This window comes from Narcine bancroftii, chromosome 6 (assembly GCF_036971445.1).
Source record: "Narcine bancroftii isolate sNarBan1 chromosome 6, sNarBan1.hap1, whole genome shotgun sequence".
Lineage (NCBI taxonomy): Eukaryota > Metazoa > Chordata > Chondrichthyes > Torpediniformes > Narcinidae > Narcine > Narcine bancroftii.
The window spans coordinates 2,430,445-2,451,874 of record NC_091474.1 but is presented as its reverse complement, the minus strand read 5'-3'; the positions used below and the strand labels follow the sequence as shown (position 1 = coordinate 2,451,874).

Below are 21,430 nucleotides of genomic sequence, written 5' to 3'. Positions count from 1 at the left end.
TCTTTTAATGTTTTTCAGTAATCAATGAAAAAGGAAGAGGAAGCAAAATAATTTCCTTCTAAACTTCAAATATCAATCAAAGACTTGTCAGTAGCAATATGACAGTGTAAACACATGTTGATGGTGCAGGACCATCAAGAGGAGAGATTCAAAGACCAGGGCCAATTGTCAGAATGGAGCATGTTATACAGAAACGAAAATAATCTCAAACTATACTTTCTCATTTATTGTGTGTGGTTTCAAGGTTACTGGACTAGAAATCCAGAAGTATATCAAATAGATGGAAAACTTCAAACCATTAATAATTTCTGTTCTTCAATGTTGAGGGTTAAGTCACAAATCAGCCAAGACAAACTGCTTGGCAAGATATACAACAGGGATAAATGGCCTAGATTCAAAAATCAGACCTGGATATTTCAAAGGAGTAACAGAGTTTCAGTAAAACAAGAGTGGAATTTCTGCTGAACATTGTATGTTACATAATAGAACATTCTGTTTACCAGTCCTGGCATAAAATACACCGAACCACATCACATAATTAAAAAAAAATTCACTGAAATTTAAATTGCATTTTGCATTACTAGTTATGTTTCTTGGAAAGGACTCCAAAAAGGTGCTGGTTGCTGTAGCCCACACAGTGGTACAAAACATTTAATTGCATAATCAACCAGGGACAATGTATACAAATATCTTTTGCCATTTTTAATGCAAATATTATGCAGTGATTATTAGAGTGTGTCATAATGAAAACTGCAGCTATATCTTTCATTTATATTTTTCAAAGATCAGTTTTTTTTAAAGTGGGAACCCTTTTCACCTGGAGTTATTCAATACAATTACTTCCAATCTTATAGTCAAATGAATATTAAAATGATGAGCCAAGAAGAAAGTACAGCTGAGAAATATTCTCTAGGTTACTGACAAGTTCACATTTTATCTTAATGTTTAAACAATAGTTGCATTTAATATTAAAGACAGGCAAGTCTGTTTTTCACCTGTCACTTTATTTATTGCTCATTCTTTTGCCCCATGTAAATAAAACACTTGCTGGTCCAAAACTTAAGTCTGCCTTGTAGGATAACATATCAATCCACTTCTTCAGACTTTTGGAAGGTATAACAATTCAGTAGTTGGAGTACACATTAAAAATTCTGTTTCACCTTCAGATTTCTTTATTTACTAACTTACTGGGCAGAAAACCGCATCCCAGTGAATAGAAGGGCTATAGGGAGAAATTCCCAATGTGAAAGCTCTTTAAAAATACACACAAAATTAGCTTTTTCCCTCACCTAATATCAGCCAACTTTATGATTTTAAGGCTTGACAAAGTAAATGCTGAGAAGCTGATTTATTGACTGGGGACACAAAAAAAATGATACTAGAAATAAGCACTTGCCTATATCGGACTAAGGTTCAGAAGAATATTTTCATTCAGAAGGTTGGGATTCATTATCCCAAAAGGAAATTAATGTATATAAAGTGAGATTAAGAGATTTTAGATACAAAAAGCTATCTTAGGGGACTAATTCAGTATTCACTAAATTACAAATGGGGATCAAAGGGCTAGATGGTCAACAGTAGCTCCAAATTCTTATCCACGATTGAAAAAGATGTTATCAATATAGCTTTTTTAAAAAAAAACTCCATTTGGAATATGGGAAGATTTAAAAGCTATAGCTTCTGTAAGAACAAAAAATGAGAAATTTCTGCACACTAAGTTGGTCATACAGTACATGTCAACCACCAGAATAACCTTGCAATTTGATCTGGAAAGTTTAGATCTACACCAAATTGGTTGTGGAGATGAGGGTGGCAAGCAGATGCAGATAGTATAATGAACCAAAAAGGTTTCTTCAGAATATCTCAAATAATAAATGGACAAATTGCAGGTGGATTAGATGAATTTCTGCAACATTTTCTCGGCCTACTCTCGATTATGAATTAACATAAGCAAAAACAATTCAGTTTGTGGATTCAAGCTCAGAGAACCAAATTGTGCTTTTATATAAATCAAGTCACATTGTACAATGTGTTCTATCTTACAAGCTGAAGCCCCAGAACCAATTAGTTGCTCCGTTACTGAACTGATGTTCATCAGGAATTAAAAACAATTCAAATTCTGCAGCTATTGCAGAAAAACTTCAAAAAGATACAAATAGCCCAAACATATCCAAATATATATTTTCAATGCCTTATTTCTATTACAATTGTCTTAGTGCAGTACAAGACACTAGTATTGTCCATGAAAGAAAAAGTACATGAAAATGCTTAATGACAAACTTAAGATGTTTGTCGTTCATTTTATGCACCTTTGTACTGCTTCAAAATTACTGCATTTACAATTTAGTTTAAATATAATCCATGTATTACCCACAATGCACAATTCAATATTTCATAATTAGGATGACACAATAAAAGGCTATCAATAGAATACCATTATGTTAAATTCTTTAATTTCTGAGACAGTTATATCCATACATCTAATATCTTAAACATTTTTCAACAAAATATGCTTTTAACGGAAACAATGGCTGTTAAAGAGTTGTGGTGATATCCGCTGCTTTAAAATGTGGCTTTGTACAATGGTCAAAAAAATTTTGGACGCACCAAATAGTTATACATGTAGCTTGCATCCACAATACAGCAAACTAAGGTTAGTGGTCCAAAATACATCAGCTGTGTTCAGCATTTACTAGAGACAGCACAAAGGAAAAGTTGGCTCTGAAAGTAAGATAAATCCCATTGGCAGATGGAGACCAGAAAACAATACTGTACTGATCATTCCAACCTTTGTGTTTGGACTCTAATAAATAGCCCTGAGCTTTAATACTATTGCAAAGGGACAATAATTTAAAAGGGCAAACCTGCAGCAAGTGTCTTTGTGATGTGCATATTCACAGCTTTAGCTAAATGTGCCACACTGGTCTCAATAGTACTAATTTCAATAGATAATTCCTGACAACAAAAATTCTACTGTGTAGACAGTGGTTACGCGCAAGATTATTTGTGTTATCATACAATTTTTGTCCAACAAAAACAATTAGTATTGGCGTACATTTACAGTATTAAGATTAATTGCTTTAATGGGAATTATTCTTTTTCCAGTACTTTGAGATCTACAAGATGCGCCTAGGAAAGGAAAGTACTACGGTACGGTGGAAAATGAAGTAAGCTTGAATTGAGGGAGGAACGATTTCAGGCTAATTGCTGTAACATTGTCCTTCTGGGGGCTGAGCAAGTTTCCCATTTTCTTTACACATCATTTGACGTCGCAGCTCCGTCAGAAGAATTCTGATACTATACGTATTCTGCCATTTAGCTAGAACTGATATGCTTTTTGGATCCACCTGGAAAAGATGCAAGAGCAAGATTAAGAGAAGGAACAACAAACAACTTTCACTTTACATTTAAATACAAGAGGGAAATTGTGCAAAGTCACTCTTCATTAAATTCACGTATTACAAATGATGTGATCCTACACATAGCAAGCATGAGACAACAAACACTTCCCAATGACAAGTCAAAATGTGACAATATACAATGTGCAAATTCAACTTAAATTTAATACTCAAGTTTTAACTTCAACATTTACTTTTGCTGCTCGTCTCCAAGGGACTCGGAGACAAAAGATAAATATGCTGTCAGTGAATGTCACATTAAATACTGCCTTAAACAAAAGGCAGATTCAAGCGTAGAATTGTGAGCACAATATTAAAATATTCCACATCCTTGCTGTAGGCTGGAGCATGGAACCTTCAAGCTCGTGCTCCATCCTTGCTGTAGGCTGGAGCATGGAACCTTCAAGCTCGTGCTCCATCCTTGCTGTAGGCTGGAGCATGGAACCTTCAAACTAGTGCTCCATAATTAACAAATGCTCCATCTTGTGGAATAACCTAAATTAAATTGATTCATGCTAGTCCTTTTAAACAAGTTGCATTAGAAATGGAATCCAGCATCACTTCTTAAGATGCTGCAATTCTGCTATATTGTGAATCCATTCAATTCACGGAAGAGAGTAAATTGGGCACAAATAAAAGATTGGCTATTATTAAAATGTAACTGCACTGACAACTTGTTAAAAGCCATTTACTCCCAGTTTGTCTCAATGTTTTCCACATCTTTTTCTTGGTGACCAGTTTATAATTGTGTCAAATTGCAAATTTTAGCCAAGCCATTCAAGAAAGCAACTCTCTCCTCCAAAGATCAATTGGAAGGGATGAAGATAAATTACTTTAAAAAATTTTTTTTGGTGGGCCAGATGTCAAAGGATACTTTTATTATTTTTAAAATATTTTTATGGAGTTTAATATACAAATCTGACAAAGTCATCCAATAATAACAGGTCATGTCATATACATATTACACATTAAATATATAATAAATATGGTATTTGACAGTTTATCTCTTTCTCATAGATCTCAGTATAATTTTCAATTAATAGATAAAAGAAGGATATGTTCTAAATTGATCAATAATCAGCATTATATCAGAAATAAAACAAAACTCTTGTTCCATCTGGGCTCTGCAATGACCGATCCAGAAGCTTAGCATTTTAAATAATTTGCTTTTGTTTACTAACTGAACTTCCATATATCAAGTTAAATTTGTTAAAATAGCATTAGCAAGGAAATGTACTGCAGTGAATTGGAAATCCGACTCGCATCTTGGCATGGGAAGGTGAAATGCAGAAAATCTAAGCTGTATTCCTTTAGAGAAAACTACAAATAATTTGAAAAATATATACTTTATTTTTGCAAATTTGGAGCCCACATATGCAAACCTTAGGTATAAATATGTAGAAATGTTCTTCCAGCCTCTTGAGACCTGTGTTAACCCTCTTTATTAAAATGAAAATGACCAATAAAATCTGCTGAATTCCATTGTGTTGGAAAGCGATACTCCAGGCAGTTCTAGATACTATACTTTTTTTTTTCTTACTTTTTATTCCTATATAATTCTTTACACATATTATTCTTTATGAGGGGGAGGGGGGTGAAGGATGGAGAGAGGAAGGGAAGGGGAGGGGTTATAACCATCATGTAATACAAACATCTATTGTATTGTATAATAATTTAGGAATTACATGTATGGAAAACCTTTTAAATAAAATATTCAAAAAACTGAACTTTTGGGAAGTTTAATTTCTCACTCTTAATTGAGTAAAGATGTCAAATCAAACGATTAAATCATTCCTATTGAAAATTTACAACCAAGGATTTTCACTTACAGGTGCCTAACCTTTTATACAGAATTGCTTTGACTGAACACCTGCTGTTGTTCAGAATCTTCCTGGTTTTGGAATCATTTTGATTTTGGTCCCTTTAAGCCCGTCTGCCCGAGTTGTGCTGCTGACTTTCCCTCCACCCATCCCCGCCCGAGTCGCGTTGCCATCTCTCCTCACCCCCACCCGGGTCGTGCTGCCATTTCTCCTCCCCCCCACCCCCCCAACTGCCGTACCAGCACCAGGGGAACCGCCTCCTTCTCAGTTCCCCTGCACTGGCGTTGTACAGCGGTTTCAGCCGTGTGGGGGATTATGGGTAGCAATAATGGACACTGAGGCGCTGCCAGGCTGACTGAAAGCGCAGCAATGCTGGACGGGCGTGAGTATACGACGATTTTGAGATGCTTATAAAGTAGCGGATCGACATGGGATATTCCAACTTGAGTTGAGTGAGGGTCATGCTTAACGGAAGGGTACTCATCAAATAATGTCACCTCTAATTAGCGACGCGGAACGCAACGGGATACGCAGGCGTTGAGCAAGGGTTGTGTTGGGTCATGTTTGGTGCCAAACTCATCTTTGATAAGCAGGTGTGGAACCTGTATTATCGTGACAACAACATCATAACAGTCAAAAATGCTCGAAGAGCAACGGACTCACCGTTCCATTGGAACTATTTACTCCATTCATATTTATTTTTGTTACAAATCTAACATGCGGAGCTACTTCTGGATATCTAGGCCCACAGTCTATTTTAAGGCTGTATATTCGTTGTTCATAAATTGTCTGTAAAAAGAAAAAATATACGACTTCACATGGTTCTGGAATAAATCAGAGACAAATGTATTAGTAGCAACAAAAAAAACCTGCTGAAAAACAGGATAGCTCGTCTGGAGATAGAGGAATAGTCAAAAAAAAACCAAGACTCTGCAATAGGTCTCCAACATTTGGCATCCTGTGTAGGTGGAGATAAGCAAGTCATGGTGGATTAGGAAAAAATGTTACAGTAAACTGAATGGGTAATGGGATTGAATGGAGAACTAGAATGGAGTCAATAGGCATAAACTTTGATTTACAAGTAGGAAATACAAAAATTTGACCATGCAATTGCTACTGAAATCCTTTTCACAACATTTACATTCACAAAATTGTAAAACTCCGATTTGACAAATAGCACGAGTAGTCAGCCTTTTTCCAGGCTGAATCGAAAACTAAAGAACATACTTGAAAGGTGAGAGGAGATTAAAAAGAGATGCCATTTACCACAGAGTGGGGGTTGCACATGTGGAAGGAGCTGCCAGAGGATGTGGTGGTGCCTCAATGTTGAAAAGACATTGAGACAGGTAGAAGCATAGCAACCTTTTATATGCATATGGGTGAAATACAGTAAATGGAGGAGCTGCTAGAGACAATTTAAGTCAGCAGGAGGTAGCTGAGTGGAAGGGCTTGTTTCCATCCTGCAAGCTATAACTCTATATAAAAACTATGACCAAGCCTCAAGAAAAGTTGATTAAAAAATGCTACCAAAATGTTACAATTTATCGCATGGATTATAAAAAGGTAACTTTTCATAACACAGTTGGACATGCTTTTCAATTATGAAAATGCCAAATCAACTTGATTTGAATTTGCAACTTGATAAATTTATGAGGCAAGAACTTCAACAAAGTTGGAACAAATGCAAATAATACAATTGAACGATGTGAGTTAGTCTAAATGAATCGAGAAATTGAGGACTTCAGTTTTCTTACAGAACCCAAAAGAATTTTGTGTGTCTTTCCTGGACTCAGATTTTTCATTTTCTTAATGATCAAAACATTAGACGCAAAATCATGCAAATTCTGGATGATCAAATATCTCCAGATAATGATCACTGCAATCAAAGCTTTTTAAAATCATACTTACTCTGGTAGGTCCAACAATCATTCCTGTCCACCTTGTAAGTGTCATATCTTCATCATCTTCAAGTCCCCAACTTACTGTCCCATCACTTGCTCCCTTCTGACCATCTTCTAGTTCTTCCAGAAGGCGAAAATTACGTGGAACTGTTACAGCTGCAACTGACAGTACAGTTTAAACTACACAAAAACGTCAGGTGGAAGGAGAAACAAACTTAAAACATTAATGGCTTTGCCTTCCACATATCCTCTAATCTGCCAAGTATTTTCAGCATTGCTTTTATTGCAGACTTATACAATTTTTTTTTTGCTTTCATTAGTTTTAAAATTAAACTTATATTGTTAATTTCTATGTAATGAAATTACAATAAATTTAGAAAAGGTTTGACCAAAAAAAAACCGGAGAAATTTACAGGATTAGTGGTCAATACATAATGGCCAAAAGGATACCACAAAAAGCTGGACCTCCCAATTACTAAAACCTGCTTTGAATATTTCTCTGCTTTTTATTCAATTCAACAGATGTTTGCTTTTCAGTTAAACTAAGGAACTCTGACTCCATACACCAAAAATATAGAAGACATCTTCATGCATTTAATTACCTATTGACAATTCTACAGTTTGAGATATTTTGTGAAATTACTCAAGTTTTGCTTAGCATTCTATAAGGTTGATGTCTGGGAAAATCTTGAAGTGCTCCTTTTTATACAACATATAAATATCAGTATAAAAGAATAACTGATAATGGCAAGTCTGTGGGACTACAGAAATATTGTGATGTATGGCATTACAATGTGATATTACCTTCAACCACACCTTTGATTCAGCTCCCACACCAAGTAAAGAAATACCAAAGTTTTTTGTATGCACCATCTCTGAAGATTTTTAAAAAATTGATTATCTATACAGGTACAGGTACACGATCCTTTATCTGGAACCCTTGGGGGATAGCGTGTTCTGAATTTTGGATTTTTCAAGATTTCGGAAAGCCCACCCGAATTGTGCTGCCTATCCAACCCCACTCGCTTCCAGTCGCCCGGCAGTCTCCCCCAACTGCTGTCTCCCCTGACCGCCAGTCCCTCGGCCGCCCGGACGCCTCCGCCGACCGCGGTCCCTCGGCCACCCAGACGCCTCCGCCGACCGCGGTCCCTCGGCCACCCAGACGCCTCTCCTGACCACCGGACCGTCAGCCACCTCCCCCAACCGCCCGGCCGCCTCCCCTGACCGTGGTCCCTCATCCGCCTCCCCCAACCGCTGGTTCCCACTTGCCGGATTTTGGAGCTTTCCGGATTTTAGGTGTCCGGATAAAGGATCGTGTACCTGTATTTTCAAATCTCACTAAAAATTGTCACAAGATTTGTTTGCCCAATATATCCTCCAACCTGACTTAAGCAGGAAAGTCTTGGAATTTGCCACTCAGCCTCTAATTACTTATGCCATTTAAAAAGGCCAAAAGTCAGAAAGACGTGACTACTATACATTACCAGAATATTGCATTGAATTCCATTCAAGCGTTTCTAGCCAAAGAGTAAAAATTTAAAAATGCATAATATAATGCAATGCAATGAATTTATGGAAAAGCAAAAATCCAAAACTCACTACTGGCCTGCAAAATATTAACATTCAACATAGTTTATCTCCTGTATTTGTAATTTTGGCCTGAACCTACAATAAGCAACATACACTTTGATAAAGTTATTCATAGCAATTCAATTTTAGCATTTCAAACTAGTATAAAGTGTGAATTTACCATAAAATGAATGCAAAGTTTCAAGCACCTTGTACATTTAGTTATTGTTTCTATTGCCATGGTAGATATCCAGGTAATATGGCCTGTCGTGATTTACCAAAAATACGCTGAAAAACTTCAGGGGGTAATGATCAATGCTAGTCTGCTCCATACTCTGAACAACCTGTGGCATATCCAATAGTACTACAAATCTTATTTGTCTTTAAGCTTTTCAGAAACTATGTTGGTCTTCCTTTATGAATGTTTCATGATCAAGTTCCACAAGGCTGGATGTTCAATAACTGGACAGAATTTTATTGATTAGAAGATGGAACTAATGCAGTGGTAAGGAAAGCAGCAAAGATGGTGGATCTCTGCCGCCAATGAAACGGGTGTATGGTCCCTCAGCCTTCCTTTCTTAGAGGTACCAACAGTAATGCACTACATCAGGAAAAGAACCTCTTGAAAGATACATCTTCCAGACAATAATACAATAGCAGAGCCACAATGAGGTAAATCTACCTGTTGTGACTGTGACTAAACCACAAGAAATTGAAGTTGGTGGATGCAGAAGGTCTTTCGTCATTACAAGAAGGCATTCTCAGAGATTCCACTGAAAGTCTCCCAGCGAACCCAGGATATCAACATTTTTGTATACAGAAACACAGAGAAAAGGTGATTCATTTCAAATACACAAGACACAATGACAATTTACTGAAATGCATTATGTTCGACAAATGGTTCCAATGAATTACATTTACAACGGGAGCACGTAAACTGACAAAATGCCTCCGAATGTTCAAGCATCTGGGTCAAAATTATTCACACGTATGGTCCAAGATTCTGAGGAATGAGAACTTTAACAACCAAAACTAAGTTTCAGACCAATGGTCGCCAAGGCAACAGAGGCATCTTTTATTTCAGAATATACCACATCCATTTGGCACGTTGCAGGAAAAAAAACAATCACATAGTGGATGCGCTATCCTGCACATTAGTCCATTCAGTTCAAGCATGGTCTCCGGGTATAGACGACGCAGCTCTCGTGGCAGCACCACAGGAGGACACAACATAGCGGCCAACTGCACTGCAGGATCCAGTCTTAAGCTGGAGGATCTGAGATTTGGACCTTCAGCAGCTACAATCCTATGCAACATGTCTGCAGGGCATCCTTGACCAATTATACTTGGAGACGCCAAATATTTGATGCAATTCACGGCCTGGCGCATCCTTCCATTTGAGCCACCATGCAGCTAGTAGCGGGAAAATTTGTATGGCACAGCCTAAGGAAACAGATTGGACCAGAACTTGTGTACATTGTCAGACCTCAAAACCACAGTGGCATGTAAAAGTATCACTCCAATCTTTTCCCCTAGCAAGCAAGTGTTTTGACCACGTACATATAGATGTCGTGGGACCACTGCCACCACCGCGAGGTGCCAGGTTCTTTCTGACAATGGATGACAGGTTCACCAAGTGGCCGGAAGCTGACCCACTCTCAGACATGTCCACCATATCATGCGCTAGAGTGCTTATTGCGAAGTGGGTGGCTTGTTTCAGGATGCCAGTGGACATGACCTCAGATGGGGGCACAATTCACATCAACATTATGGATGGGACTAGCCCAGCTACTCCGCAAGCAGTTGCACCACACCACGGCGTACCATCCACAATCCAACAACCTTGTGGAGAGATTCCACTGCCATTTGAAGTCAGTCCTCATGGTGCGTCTCAACGGTCCTGATTGGATAGATAAGTTGCCTTGGGTGATGCTGGGCATTGATACGACACCAAAAGAGGATATGGCCACATCTTCTGCTCACTGTTGCAGGGGAGTTCATGCCAGCAGTAAGAGGACAGAAGAGGATTCACCAACGGAACACGGCTGCGAATAGTGGCACATTGGCACCTGTTCCTACCTCAAGGCATGGCTCAACCACTTTGTATATCCCAAAGGACCTCAAGGACTGTGAATAAGTATCCAAACAATGAGGGATGCATCGTACCCCTCCAGCACCCATTCAAGGGCCTGTTCAAAAGTGATTCATTATGACAGATTTAGTGTTGTCAGAACTATGTACATTAGACAAGTAAAGAGTATCTTATTATACTCCAAATGTTTCTTGCAGATAGTGAGAAATTGTCCTCTGGATCCAGTTCTTGATTAGTTCACTTTTTGACGATTGAGGCAATATATTCATAGTATAGGATGACAAGAGTATACATGTATTGGACATTAGAGGCAGGCAAGAGATGATCACTGATTAACCATCTCAAGCCAGTACATATAGACTTGCAGCAACTGGTGACCCACCTAAAAAGGCAGACGGGGGTATATAAGTAATGGGATCAATACCTCCTAACACCAGTTCTTTGGGGGGGGGGGGCGGGGGAGCAGTTTCCTATAGCGGGTTGAGCCACGTTATACAACAAACCAGCTCATGGAGGTTTGAGTCAGCAAGAACAGAAAGCCTTGGAAGTACTGGGCTCGCTTCCAATCGTCAGGGATGACATCATTTCCGAGCCAAGCATCACGAAAGCCATCGGGAGAGAGGGTGTTTTAAAAAAGCACATCAGCATTGAGTAATGCACTTAGTCTCAACCACAGCGACTGGCGAGTTTAATTTGCCATTAAATGATTACACCATCCTTTTAATTTCAAAACTGACTTCTCGCTTGCATTTAAACAGGATTTATCATAAGACTGGTTCTTATTTGTACAGTATTAATACCTACTAGCCACACAATTCCTGTATCTAATTCCAATCACAAGTTCGGAAAAGTGTAGTAATGAGGTTGATGCGTCCAAAATAAGCCCTAAAAGGAAAATGTGACTAGGTTAGATAACACTCAATCTGGCATTTGCCTGCACTAGCCTTAGAGTTCCCAGCAATCAAGGACCTGTTTGCTCGATTGTCCCATGAGCAAAACAGGCCAAAAGATTGGTCCAGAGCTCAACATCTTGCATTCCATTTCCCTGAGGAAATGCAGCAGTTCAAGGTAGCTCATTACCACACTCAAGGACAATCTGAAATGGATAATAAATATTGACTTTGCCAGTAACACAACACAAAAATTAATTTAAATGATCCCATGTTTCTCATAGTATACATCTCTTTTTCTCTTTGGCTTGGCTTCGCGGACGAAGATTTAAGGAGGGGGTAAATGTCCACGTCAGCTGCAGGCTCGTTTGTGGCTGACAAGTCCGATGCGGGACAGGCAGACACGGTTGCAGCGGAAAATTGGTTGGTTGGGGTTGGGTGTTGGGTTTTTCCTCCTTTGCCTTTTGTCAGTGAGGTGGGCTCTGCGGTCTTCTTCAAAGGAGGTTGCTGCCCGCCAAACTGTGAGGCGCCAAGATGCACGGTTTGAGGCAAGATCAGCCCACTGGCGATGGTCAATGTGGCAGGCACCAAGAGATTTCTTTAGGCAGTCCTTGTACCTTTTCTTTGGTGCACCTCTGTCACGGTGGCCAGTGGAGACCTCACCATATAACACGATCTTGGGAAGGTGATGGTCCTCCATTCTGGAGACGTGACCCACCCAGCGCAGCTGGATCTTCAGCAGCGTGGACTCGATGCTGTCGACCTCTGCCATCTCGAGTACTTCGACGTTAGGGATGAAAGCGCTCGAATGGATGTTGAGGATGGAGCGGAGACAACGCTGGTGGAAGCGTTCTAGGAGCCGTAGGTGATGCAGAACCCATGATTCAGAGCCGAACAGGAGTGTGGGTATGACAACGGCTCTGTATTGTGAGGTTTTTCAGTTGGTTGTTTTTCCAGACTCTTTTGTGTAGTCTTCCAAAGGTGCTATTTGCCTTGGCAAGTCTGTTGTCTATCTCATTGTCGATCCTTGCATCTGATGAAATGGTGCAGCCGAGATAGGTAAACTGGTTGACCGTTTTGAGTTTTGTGTGCCCGATGGAGATGTGGGGGGGCTGGTAGTTATGGTGGGGAGCTGGCTGATGGAGGACCTCAGTTTTCTTCAGGCTGACTTCCAGGCCAAACATTTTGGCAGTTTCCGCAAAACAGGACGTCAAGCGCTGAAGAGCTGGCTCTGAATGGGCAACTAAAGCGGCATCGTCTGCAAAGAGTAGTTCACGGACAAGTTGCTCTTGTGTCTTGGTGTGAGCTTGCAGGCACCTCAGATTGAAGAGACTGCCATCCGTGCGGTACCGGATGTAAACAGCGTCTTCATTGTTGAGGTCTTTCATGGCTTGGTTCAGCATCATGCTGATTTCAATAAATTACCAAAGTATTAATTTTGGGTGAAGACATAAATTTCCACCGTCTGAATTTGCACTCAACTTTCTGAATTATCTCCAAACTTGCATTTATTGAAATTTGAGGACAACTCTTGTCATCCTATACTACGAATATATTGCCTCAATCATCAAAAAGTGAACTAATCAAGAACTGGATCCACAGGACAATTTCTCCACTATCTGGAAGAAACATTTGGAGTATAATAAGATACTCTTGTCTAATGTACATAGTTCTGACAACACTAAATCTGCTCAACATCCTTTAGGAATGAGCAGCCTGCTTGTTTACTAGTATCAAGCAATTGATCCTTGCACCATCAATGGCTGCAGTATACACCACTTAGAAAATGCACCAGTTATTAGACTGGGCTCTTCAAGTTACCCACCAAGTCGCAATCATGCATTTTTGGGTTGTTTCCGTGAACAGACACAGTGACCGACCGGGCTTTTCTTCTGCTTTATGTGAGCAGCCATTTGGGCTTCCAGAGGGGTTTTTTTTTGTGTGAAAGTGCCTTCTAGATTGAGTTCTGCTTGATATGAAACAAAAATTTAAATGGACTACAGCAACACATACATCAAGTCAAACATGGAAAATATTGTGTCTTCAGGCCATGTTTGAATTAACTGTAGTCCATTTAAATTTTTGTTTTATATCAAGCAGAACTCAATCTAGAAGGCACTTTCACACAAAAAAAAACCCCTCTGGAAGCCCAAATGGCTGCTCACATAAACCAGAAGAAAAGCCCGGTCGGTCACTGTGTCTGTTCACATAGCAGGCCCACTTACCAGAGCAAAAGAGGTAGGGTACTAAGCACATCAACGTCGGCGCATAGTGTGATGTATAACATGCTCGCTGAGCGGTGACATTAAAAATGGCAAACAAACAGCACTATCTAATGCTAGTCCTGTACATTTTGTCCAGTCTTTAGACGCAGTCAAATCTTCTCTACATCGATTGTGGCCTTTTGATGCATGCGATGTTGCATCCATGTGAACAATGTGCTCGTGTGATCAGAAATGGGTTGAAGAATTTAAAGAGAAACATGGAGCAGTTTGAGGCATATAGACACCATAGATGGAAACATTTATGAGAGAGAGAGACCACACGGATCTGTGCTCTGATCTAATGTCCTCAACAATTTTGATGAAGAGGAGTGGTGGACTCATTTCCCTACGTCTCAGGACAATTTTGACTCTGTATTGAGGCTCATTGAGCCCCACCTGAGGCCTAAGGCAACAAACTGGCAACAGCCTCTGGGACCTCGGTTTAGACTTGCTGTTGTTTTGTGGAGGTATTCCACCTTAAGCAAATATCGATCCATCAGTTGTATTTTTGGAGTGGATGTCTCCACTGTGCATGTGCTGGTATGCCAGGTTACCAGAGCAATGAGGGCAGCCCTAGCCAAACGTTATGTCCAATCACCGAGTGGCACACGTCTTCGGACGATGGACAGATTTGCAGAACGGGGGTGTATCCAATATGCACTGGTGCCATCGATGGCACACATTCCCATCATCACCACCCCCCACCACCCCACCCCGAAAGATGCTCGAGCCCACTACAATCGGAAAGGGTTGCACTCAATTCTTCAAGCAGTTTTTGACCACAATTTCTGGTAAGGTTCTCGGCCTAGGTGACAATCTTTTGTTATTATCAATTCATGTGCAGCAAATGTCAATGAATGTGCTCACATCTTTTGCTCTTCCAGTTTCACAGATGAGTATGTGAATTAACCTGGATGTTACACAAGATTCCAGGTTTGCAAAACAAAAATTGTGTGCCAAACTGTAATTGTTGCTCAAAAACAAACCTGGAGGGGGGAAAAAAAAATCAATGGACAAGTAGGGTCACTCTTTCCCATTTCCATATTTTTAAGCTATTTTCAATTAAAATACCAGTGGAGAAGATAAGGAAAATCCCCTAGCAGCAAGGCTTGTGGCAACATTACTCAATCCATGTTGAATTTACATATATACAATTTAGATCCCTATTCACTATATTCTCTGAAGAATATATCCTGCAGTCACAGGAGGTCACTGTATTTTATTTCCCCTCTGATGGAGGTACACAGAATCTGAACAAAAGTACTCACAGTAATTTTCACTCTCGTTTGGAGTAAAGTGAATCCAAGGAAAGCATCCGGACCAATGTAGTCACAGATATCTTCAACATCTCACTCCTGCAGGTTTTGGTATCCACCTATTTCAAACCAACCTCAATTGTACAAGTAACGTGGTAACCTGCCTAAATGACCAGTGGCACTCACATCGGTGATGAAGTGTTTTGAAAGTTGGCATTGAAGCAGATCAGTTCCTGACTGAGTGGCGACATGGATCCATTCCAATTCACCTACCTTAACGACATATCTACAGCAGATGCCATCTCACTAGCTCGACACAAAGCCACGGAACACATGGACACTATCAGAATGCTCTTTATCGACTACAGTTCAGAATTTAACAACATCATCCCCTCAAAAATGATTAACAAACTCCAAGACTGGGAATCCCACTTTATAATTGGATCCTGGATTTCCTCACCTCTAGATCATTAGCGTGCCTATATCCCTATGGTCCAAGGTGGTTTTTAAAAAAGTTATCAGTGTTCAATATTGGAGTGAAAGAAATCAGTTAGAAGATTCTGGAATAAACAGATGATCTCCTCCATAATCTTCTTCGGTACCAGAGCACCAAGGCCTGTTCTTAGCTCCCTGTTCTACTCACTATGCACCTGACTGTGTGGTTCAGTATGACAACAACCATCTAAAAATTCGCTGGCAATTACCATGATAGTGGGTTGTATAAGAAGGGGTCGTGAGTCAGCTTGTGCGGTGGGGGCAGTGAGAAAAAGAGATCTGAAAACTTGGTTGAATGGCACACCAGCAACTGCACACTGAATGTCACGAAAACCAAAGCAGATCATTGGGGGATCAGAGGTGGAGAAAATTAAGTTCTTGGGAGTCACTATATTGGAGGATCTTTCCTGGACCCAACATACTAATGGCGTTGTGAAGAAAGCGTGTCAGCACCTCTCCTTCCTCAGAAGTTTGGTATGATTTTTACGGATGTGGTAGAAAGTGTGCTGACTTGAATGCATTACAGTTTGGCATGGGGACACCAATACCCATGAGCAAAAATCCCTGCAAAAGGTAGTGGACACAGCTCTTGACATCACAGAAAAAACCCTCCCCACCAATAAGAACATTTACAGGAAATGCCGCCATCAGAGAACAGCGGCAATCATCAAAGATCCACATCACCCAGCACATGCTCTGTTCTTGCTGCTACCATTAGGGAAGAGGTGTAGGTGCCACAAGACTCGTATCACCAGGTTCAGGAACAGCTGCTACACTACCACCAAACTCCTCAACAACAAACTCAATCAGGGACTCATTTAAAGGACTTGGACTTCTGCACTTTGATTTTTTTTCTCTGTATTTCAGTTTGTTTACATTTCTTTATTTGTTTACGTGTACATCCAGTCCAGTTTTTTTTTGCACTACCAATAAGTGGTTATTCTGCCTCACCTGCAGGAAAAAGCTCAGCGCCGTATGTGATGTCATGAATGTACTCTTACAATAAATCTGATGAAATATTTACGGCAAGGGGAAAGAGGTTTAGAGGGGACCCAAGGTGTATCTTTTTCACCCAGTGGTGAAACCCAAGAACCTAAAAGCATTTAAGTGTCCAGATGAACACTAGACATAGAAGGCTACAGGCCACAAGCTGGAAAACTAATGGTACAAAGACTATGCTGGAACACAGTTTAACGCAAGTGATGTACTGTATCCCCACCCTTGAATCATTGATATTTATTAGCTGATGCAATGCTATAAATGTCAACATTTCTAATATTAAAATAACCAAAAGTTTGACAAATATTCCTTTCTCCTACTTGGTGCTCCAAGGTATTTAAAGTTTTAGTTTTTCTATTTAACTATTTATCATAAACTATTTATCAGCACTAGGATTTATTTCAAATCCTTCACAGACACTTCACTAGAAAGGTATCAATACCATCCTCAAATATGCAGTGTTACACATTTACTATTGGTATCATTGCAAAAAGACAGTTGTCAAAATACAATAATGCAAACATGAAATGTGTTAGCCTTTCAAGACCTTGAAATGTTAAGCTGGTTCAAGAATAACAAGCATTAATCCTTAGGGCATCATTAGTATTACTGAGAACTTCCCTTCTGAATGAAGACATGACCCAGCAAAACAGCACGAAAATCTTACTTCAGGAGGTAAAACTGAATTACTATGCGAAGTCCACACAGCAAGTTCAGGGTAACACTGAACAAATGATTCAGGGCCTTGGTTAACATGCATTTCCCAATCAAGTTGCAAAATAGAACCACCAGCCCATTATCTAAGTGGACCTAAAGCTCAAGTTTTTTAAGCCTTTATTTGATTCTTAGGGCGCTGAAAGACAAGCTCAGATGACTACAACCTTAGTGCTCTCAAAACTTAGCAAATTGGAAAAGGATAAAGCATTTTACTTAACTGTCACCCAGTAGTCCCTTTGAAGTCCCTTTCAAGCACAAAGCCTGGTGAACTTTATAAATGTAAATTCTGTGCACAGTATAATTGCCTGCAACCAGTGAAATTGGAGGAATGAGAAGTGAGATTGGACTGTGAATCAAAGAACTTTTCTAAACTTACACACACGTGCCCTTCGAATTAGAAGGGGGCTAAGTTAGATTAGTTAAGTCAATAGTGATAAGTTAAAGTGTGATTTTGTTTTCATGTTTAAAGATAATTAAAAGCAACATTTGTTTACGTAACCATTTGTCTTGGTGAATAGCTATTGCTGCTGGGTTTTGGGGTCCTCTGGGCTCGTAACAGTTGGTGCTCAAATTGGAGTTACATTTGTTTGAAAGTGGAACAACACTTTGCAATACTAAACCACTCTCAACATTTGTCATTGGACTAATGCTGGGAAATTCAAAAATTACTTTTCAGCTCATCCTGAAATTTGTAATTAGTCATCATCTAAGGCCAGTGCTTTCCAATGGTTAAAAAGGTGGAAAAACATGCTTATGCAAAGTTCAGCCAGAAATACCACGACCTTAAGGCTAGAGCACCTGAACATGATTCATTGCTTCGAATATTCTAAAGCTTCATTCATCATTTCATCTTGATTCATACTTCTTGGTGAAATACAAAGTCCCTCCAGCTTTTCATCATCCTCGCATATACCTGGTTTCAGGTATATGAGCAATACATCAGAAGATTATAGAAAGGAAGTAAATTTATCCAGAATCTTTCATAACCTCAGGATACTCAAAGTACTTCATTCCCATAGAAGAAGAACTGAAAAGTAGTTGTCAATTGATTTTTTATTAACCTGTCCAACAAACAAGCAACAATGTCAATGACTGAACATCTCTCTAATACTTGTTACAGGATAAACACAAACTGAGATGAGTGAGCAGGCAGGCAATAAATAGCTCAGTCCCTCCAAAACCACAGCCCTCAATAGTGCAAAGCATGAATCTGCAATATGCACTTGTGTCTCCATAAACCAATAGCCTTATTCAGTAAATGATGCATTACTACAATGCTAAGTCTGATTTATAAAGAGCAACCAACATTTAAAATGCAAGGAGTGAAAATGCAGTACTCTAACAATCTACTTGTAGTGTAATCAAATACAGGGCCAGATGATATTCCCTCAGACCTTGAGGGAGACTAGTGCAAAAATTGCAGATATAGCAAAGGGTGAGGTGCCAGAGGATTGGAGGGTATTGTTTAAAAAAGGCTCCAAAAGTAAACCAGGTAACTATAGGCTAGTGAATATATATATATATATATATATATATATAAAAAAATATATATATATATATATATAAAAATAGATAAATATATATATAAATAAATAAATAGATAGATAGCCATGGGCTGATTAAGAATAGCCAGCATGACTTTGTGCACAGTTTAACAAATCTTATAGTTTTCCGAGGAGGTTACCAAGAAGATAGATGAAGGAAAGGCATACATGGACTTTAGTAAAACCTTTGACAAGGTCCCACATGGGAGGCTAATTCAAAAGGTTAAGACACTAAATATCCTCGAAGAGGTTGTAAACTGGATTCAAAATTGGCTATGTGGGGGAAAAAAGTGGTAGTTGATGGTTGCTTCTTACACTGGAGGCCTGTGACTAGTGGTGTGCCTCAGGGATCTGCGTTGGGACCATGATTGTTTGTTGTCTCTATCAATGATCTGGATGATAATATGGCCAATTGTTCTTTACTCCGAGAGTGGTGGAAGTGTGGTGAATGCAGGCTCAATCTTGAGTTTTAAAAATAGATTGGATACATGGATGGGAGAAGTCTGGAGGGTTATGGAGTGGGAACAGGTCAGTTGGACTAACAAACTAGTTGTTGGCACTGACTAAAAGGGCCGAACAGCCTGTTTTCTGTCTGTAGTCCTCTATGGTTCTAAATACTAACGTAGGATTCAGCATTTGTGGTGAAATATTTAACAGTTATCAAGCTTTCCAGATAAAGGAACTATAGAACTGAACTCACCTCAGGTAGCCATAAAAAATTAAGCTATGATGCAACTTAGATTTGCAAAATAAACTATAATGCAAATAAAGTATACTCTCTCAAAACATTGAATATTTTCTTTGCCAATGGCAGAATCCCAATTCAGGACCCCCACAGCTAAATTCAATTAATTAGCTAATGTTATGGACCCTGGACAATTTTATTTGGGACAGGACTGAATCTACTGGGGAAAGAAAGGATCGTGCACTGCTGTGAAGCTGACAGCATGTTAGAAGCATGAGAGACATGCGCTGGAAACCGATGGGCTCACGGAGAGCGCAGCCGCTGCTGTCAACATCTCTCCACCAAAAGGGGGATCTGAAGTTGAAGAGCAAGTTTTTGAACAAGTTTGTCAGTTGGTTGGTTGGCGGGCAAACAAACTGTCAGTGTGCTCACCCAGTAGTTTCAGTGGGAGAAAGACTGAGCTACGTTGTCCGTGGGTGCCAGCACTATTGTCCTGACAGCAGTTTGCACCACTCTGATGTGTGTGTGTGTGCGTGTGCGTGGACTTCCCCAGTCCCCTTCCAAGAGAAGGACTTCGTGTGTCAAGAGTCACTTGATGACCTAAGACAGGGTGTTTAGAGGGGAAGACAAATGACAGAAGGTCACTTGTTAACCCTAAAGTGGGCTTCGGAGACATGAACCTCGTGCAGTGACGAGGAGGTCACTGGGTGAAGATTGACATATGAAGAAATCAAAGGTGGTCATTGCCACATTTGAAACTCAGGAGGGTCGCAAGTCTACAGTGATCATGGCCATCTGTCTCCAAGCTCAACTAAAAGACCAGCATGCAACCAAACTCAGAATCCCAAGCTTGGAGACCAGAATCTGCGAGCTGTTCACTTTTGACGGACTCGTCGTGACGGACTTGAGGTTGTTTTGGGAGCTTTCTTTTTGAGCACTTTGAGCTTGGACTGTAACGGCCTGGGTTTTTTCCCTGCCCACAAACACCTTCTAAATATCTATTGTTAATGTAGAGTTGCCATAAAGTCTTATGTTCAGGGGTTAAGTTTTATTGAGGTAATTCTATTATTGTTAATTTATTTATAAATTTTGTGTTAAACAACTCACCTGTTTATGTGTCTCTCAATTCTGCTGGTGAGGCTGGTGCTGGTAACACTAAAACAATGAGTACCTTAAAACAGCTGTCTGCATTGTCTTTAAAAAATACCCATTATTTTCCTTTTCGATATATAGGAACTATTGAGTTTAGCTCCGAGTGATTTTGTCATCCACCATTACCTTTATCACACTGAAAATCAAACACAAACTTCCATCTTCTGCTGTTTCATTTCTCCCATTAGAGTTTATCTTCAAAACACCCCACCACAAATACATTTGCATATTTACAATGTTCCTGTTGCATCCTGTATGTAATATTGTATCTGAAATTTAACATCAGGATAGATTTTTGAAAATAATCCAAATCTATTTCTAGTTTACTCAACTTTTGCTTCCCAACAGCCCCAAAATTACCTCTTTAAACAGCATTTGTCCAATATAATTCACATTAAATTCAAAAATCTTAGTAAAATAATTAAAGCCAAACATATTTCAAGTAATTTTTTTAAAAGATAACTAATAGCCTACAAAATTAGGTAAAATAGCCCTGATCCAAAACACTGACTGACCATGGATACTGCCTAATCTGCTGAGTCCCTTCAGGTTCTTTTTCACCTGCGTGTTTAGATAAATGAAAGCAAGTGGATTAACTTCAAACCTAGTTTATTAACTATATCTTTTGCAAAATAACAACGTGGCCAC

At 39.5% G+C, this 21,430-nt stretch overlaps 1 protein-coding gene across 5 annotated transcripts in view; it reads right to left on the bottom strand.

Moving 5' to 3' along the window:
- Positions 1-987: 987 nt before the first annotated feature.
- The window catches only part of LOC138735607 (ubiquitin-conjugating enzyme E2 variant 1-like), a 53,837-nt gene continuing 33,394 nt past the window's right edge, over positions 988-21,430 (bottom strand). For 3 of the 5 annotated variants that reach the window (XM_069883671.1, XM_069883670.1, XM_069883668.1), the window contains 3 exons: positions 7,127-7,275; positions 5,882-6,007; positions 988-3,347 (listed from right to left, as the gene is read on the bottom strand). In XM_069883671.1, coding sequence (XP_069739772.1) covers positions 3,201-3,347; positions 5,882-6,007; positions 7,127-7,275 — 422 coding nt within the window. In that variant the 3' untranslated portion in view covers positions 988-3,200. Of the gene's footprint in view, positions 3,348-5,881; positions 6,008-7,126; positions 7,282-21,430 lie in introns of all 5 variants that reach the window. The other 2 variants (XM_069883669.1, XM_069883667.1) reach the window with 1 other exon arrangement.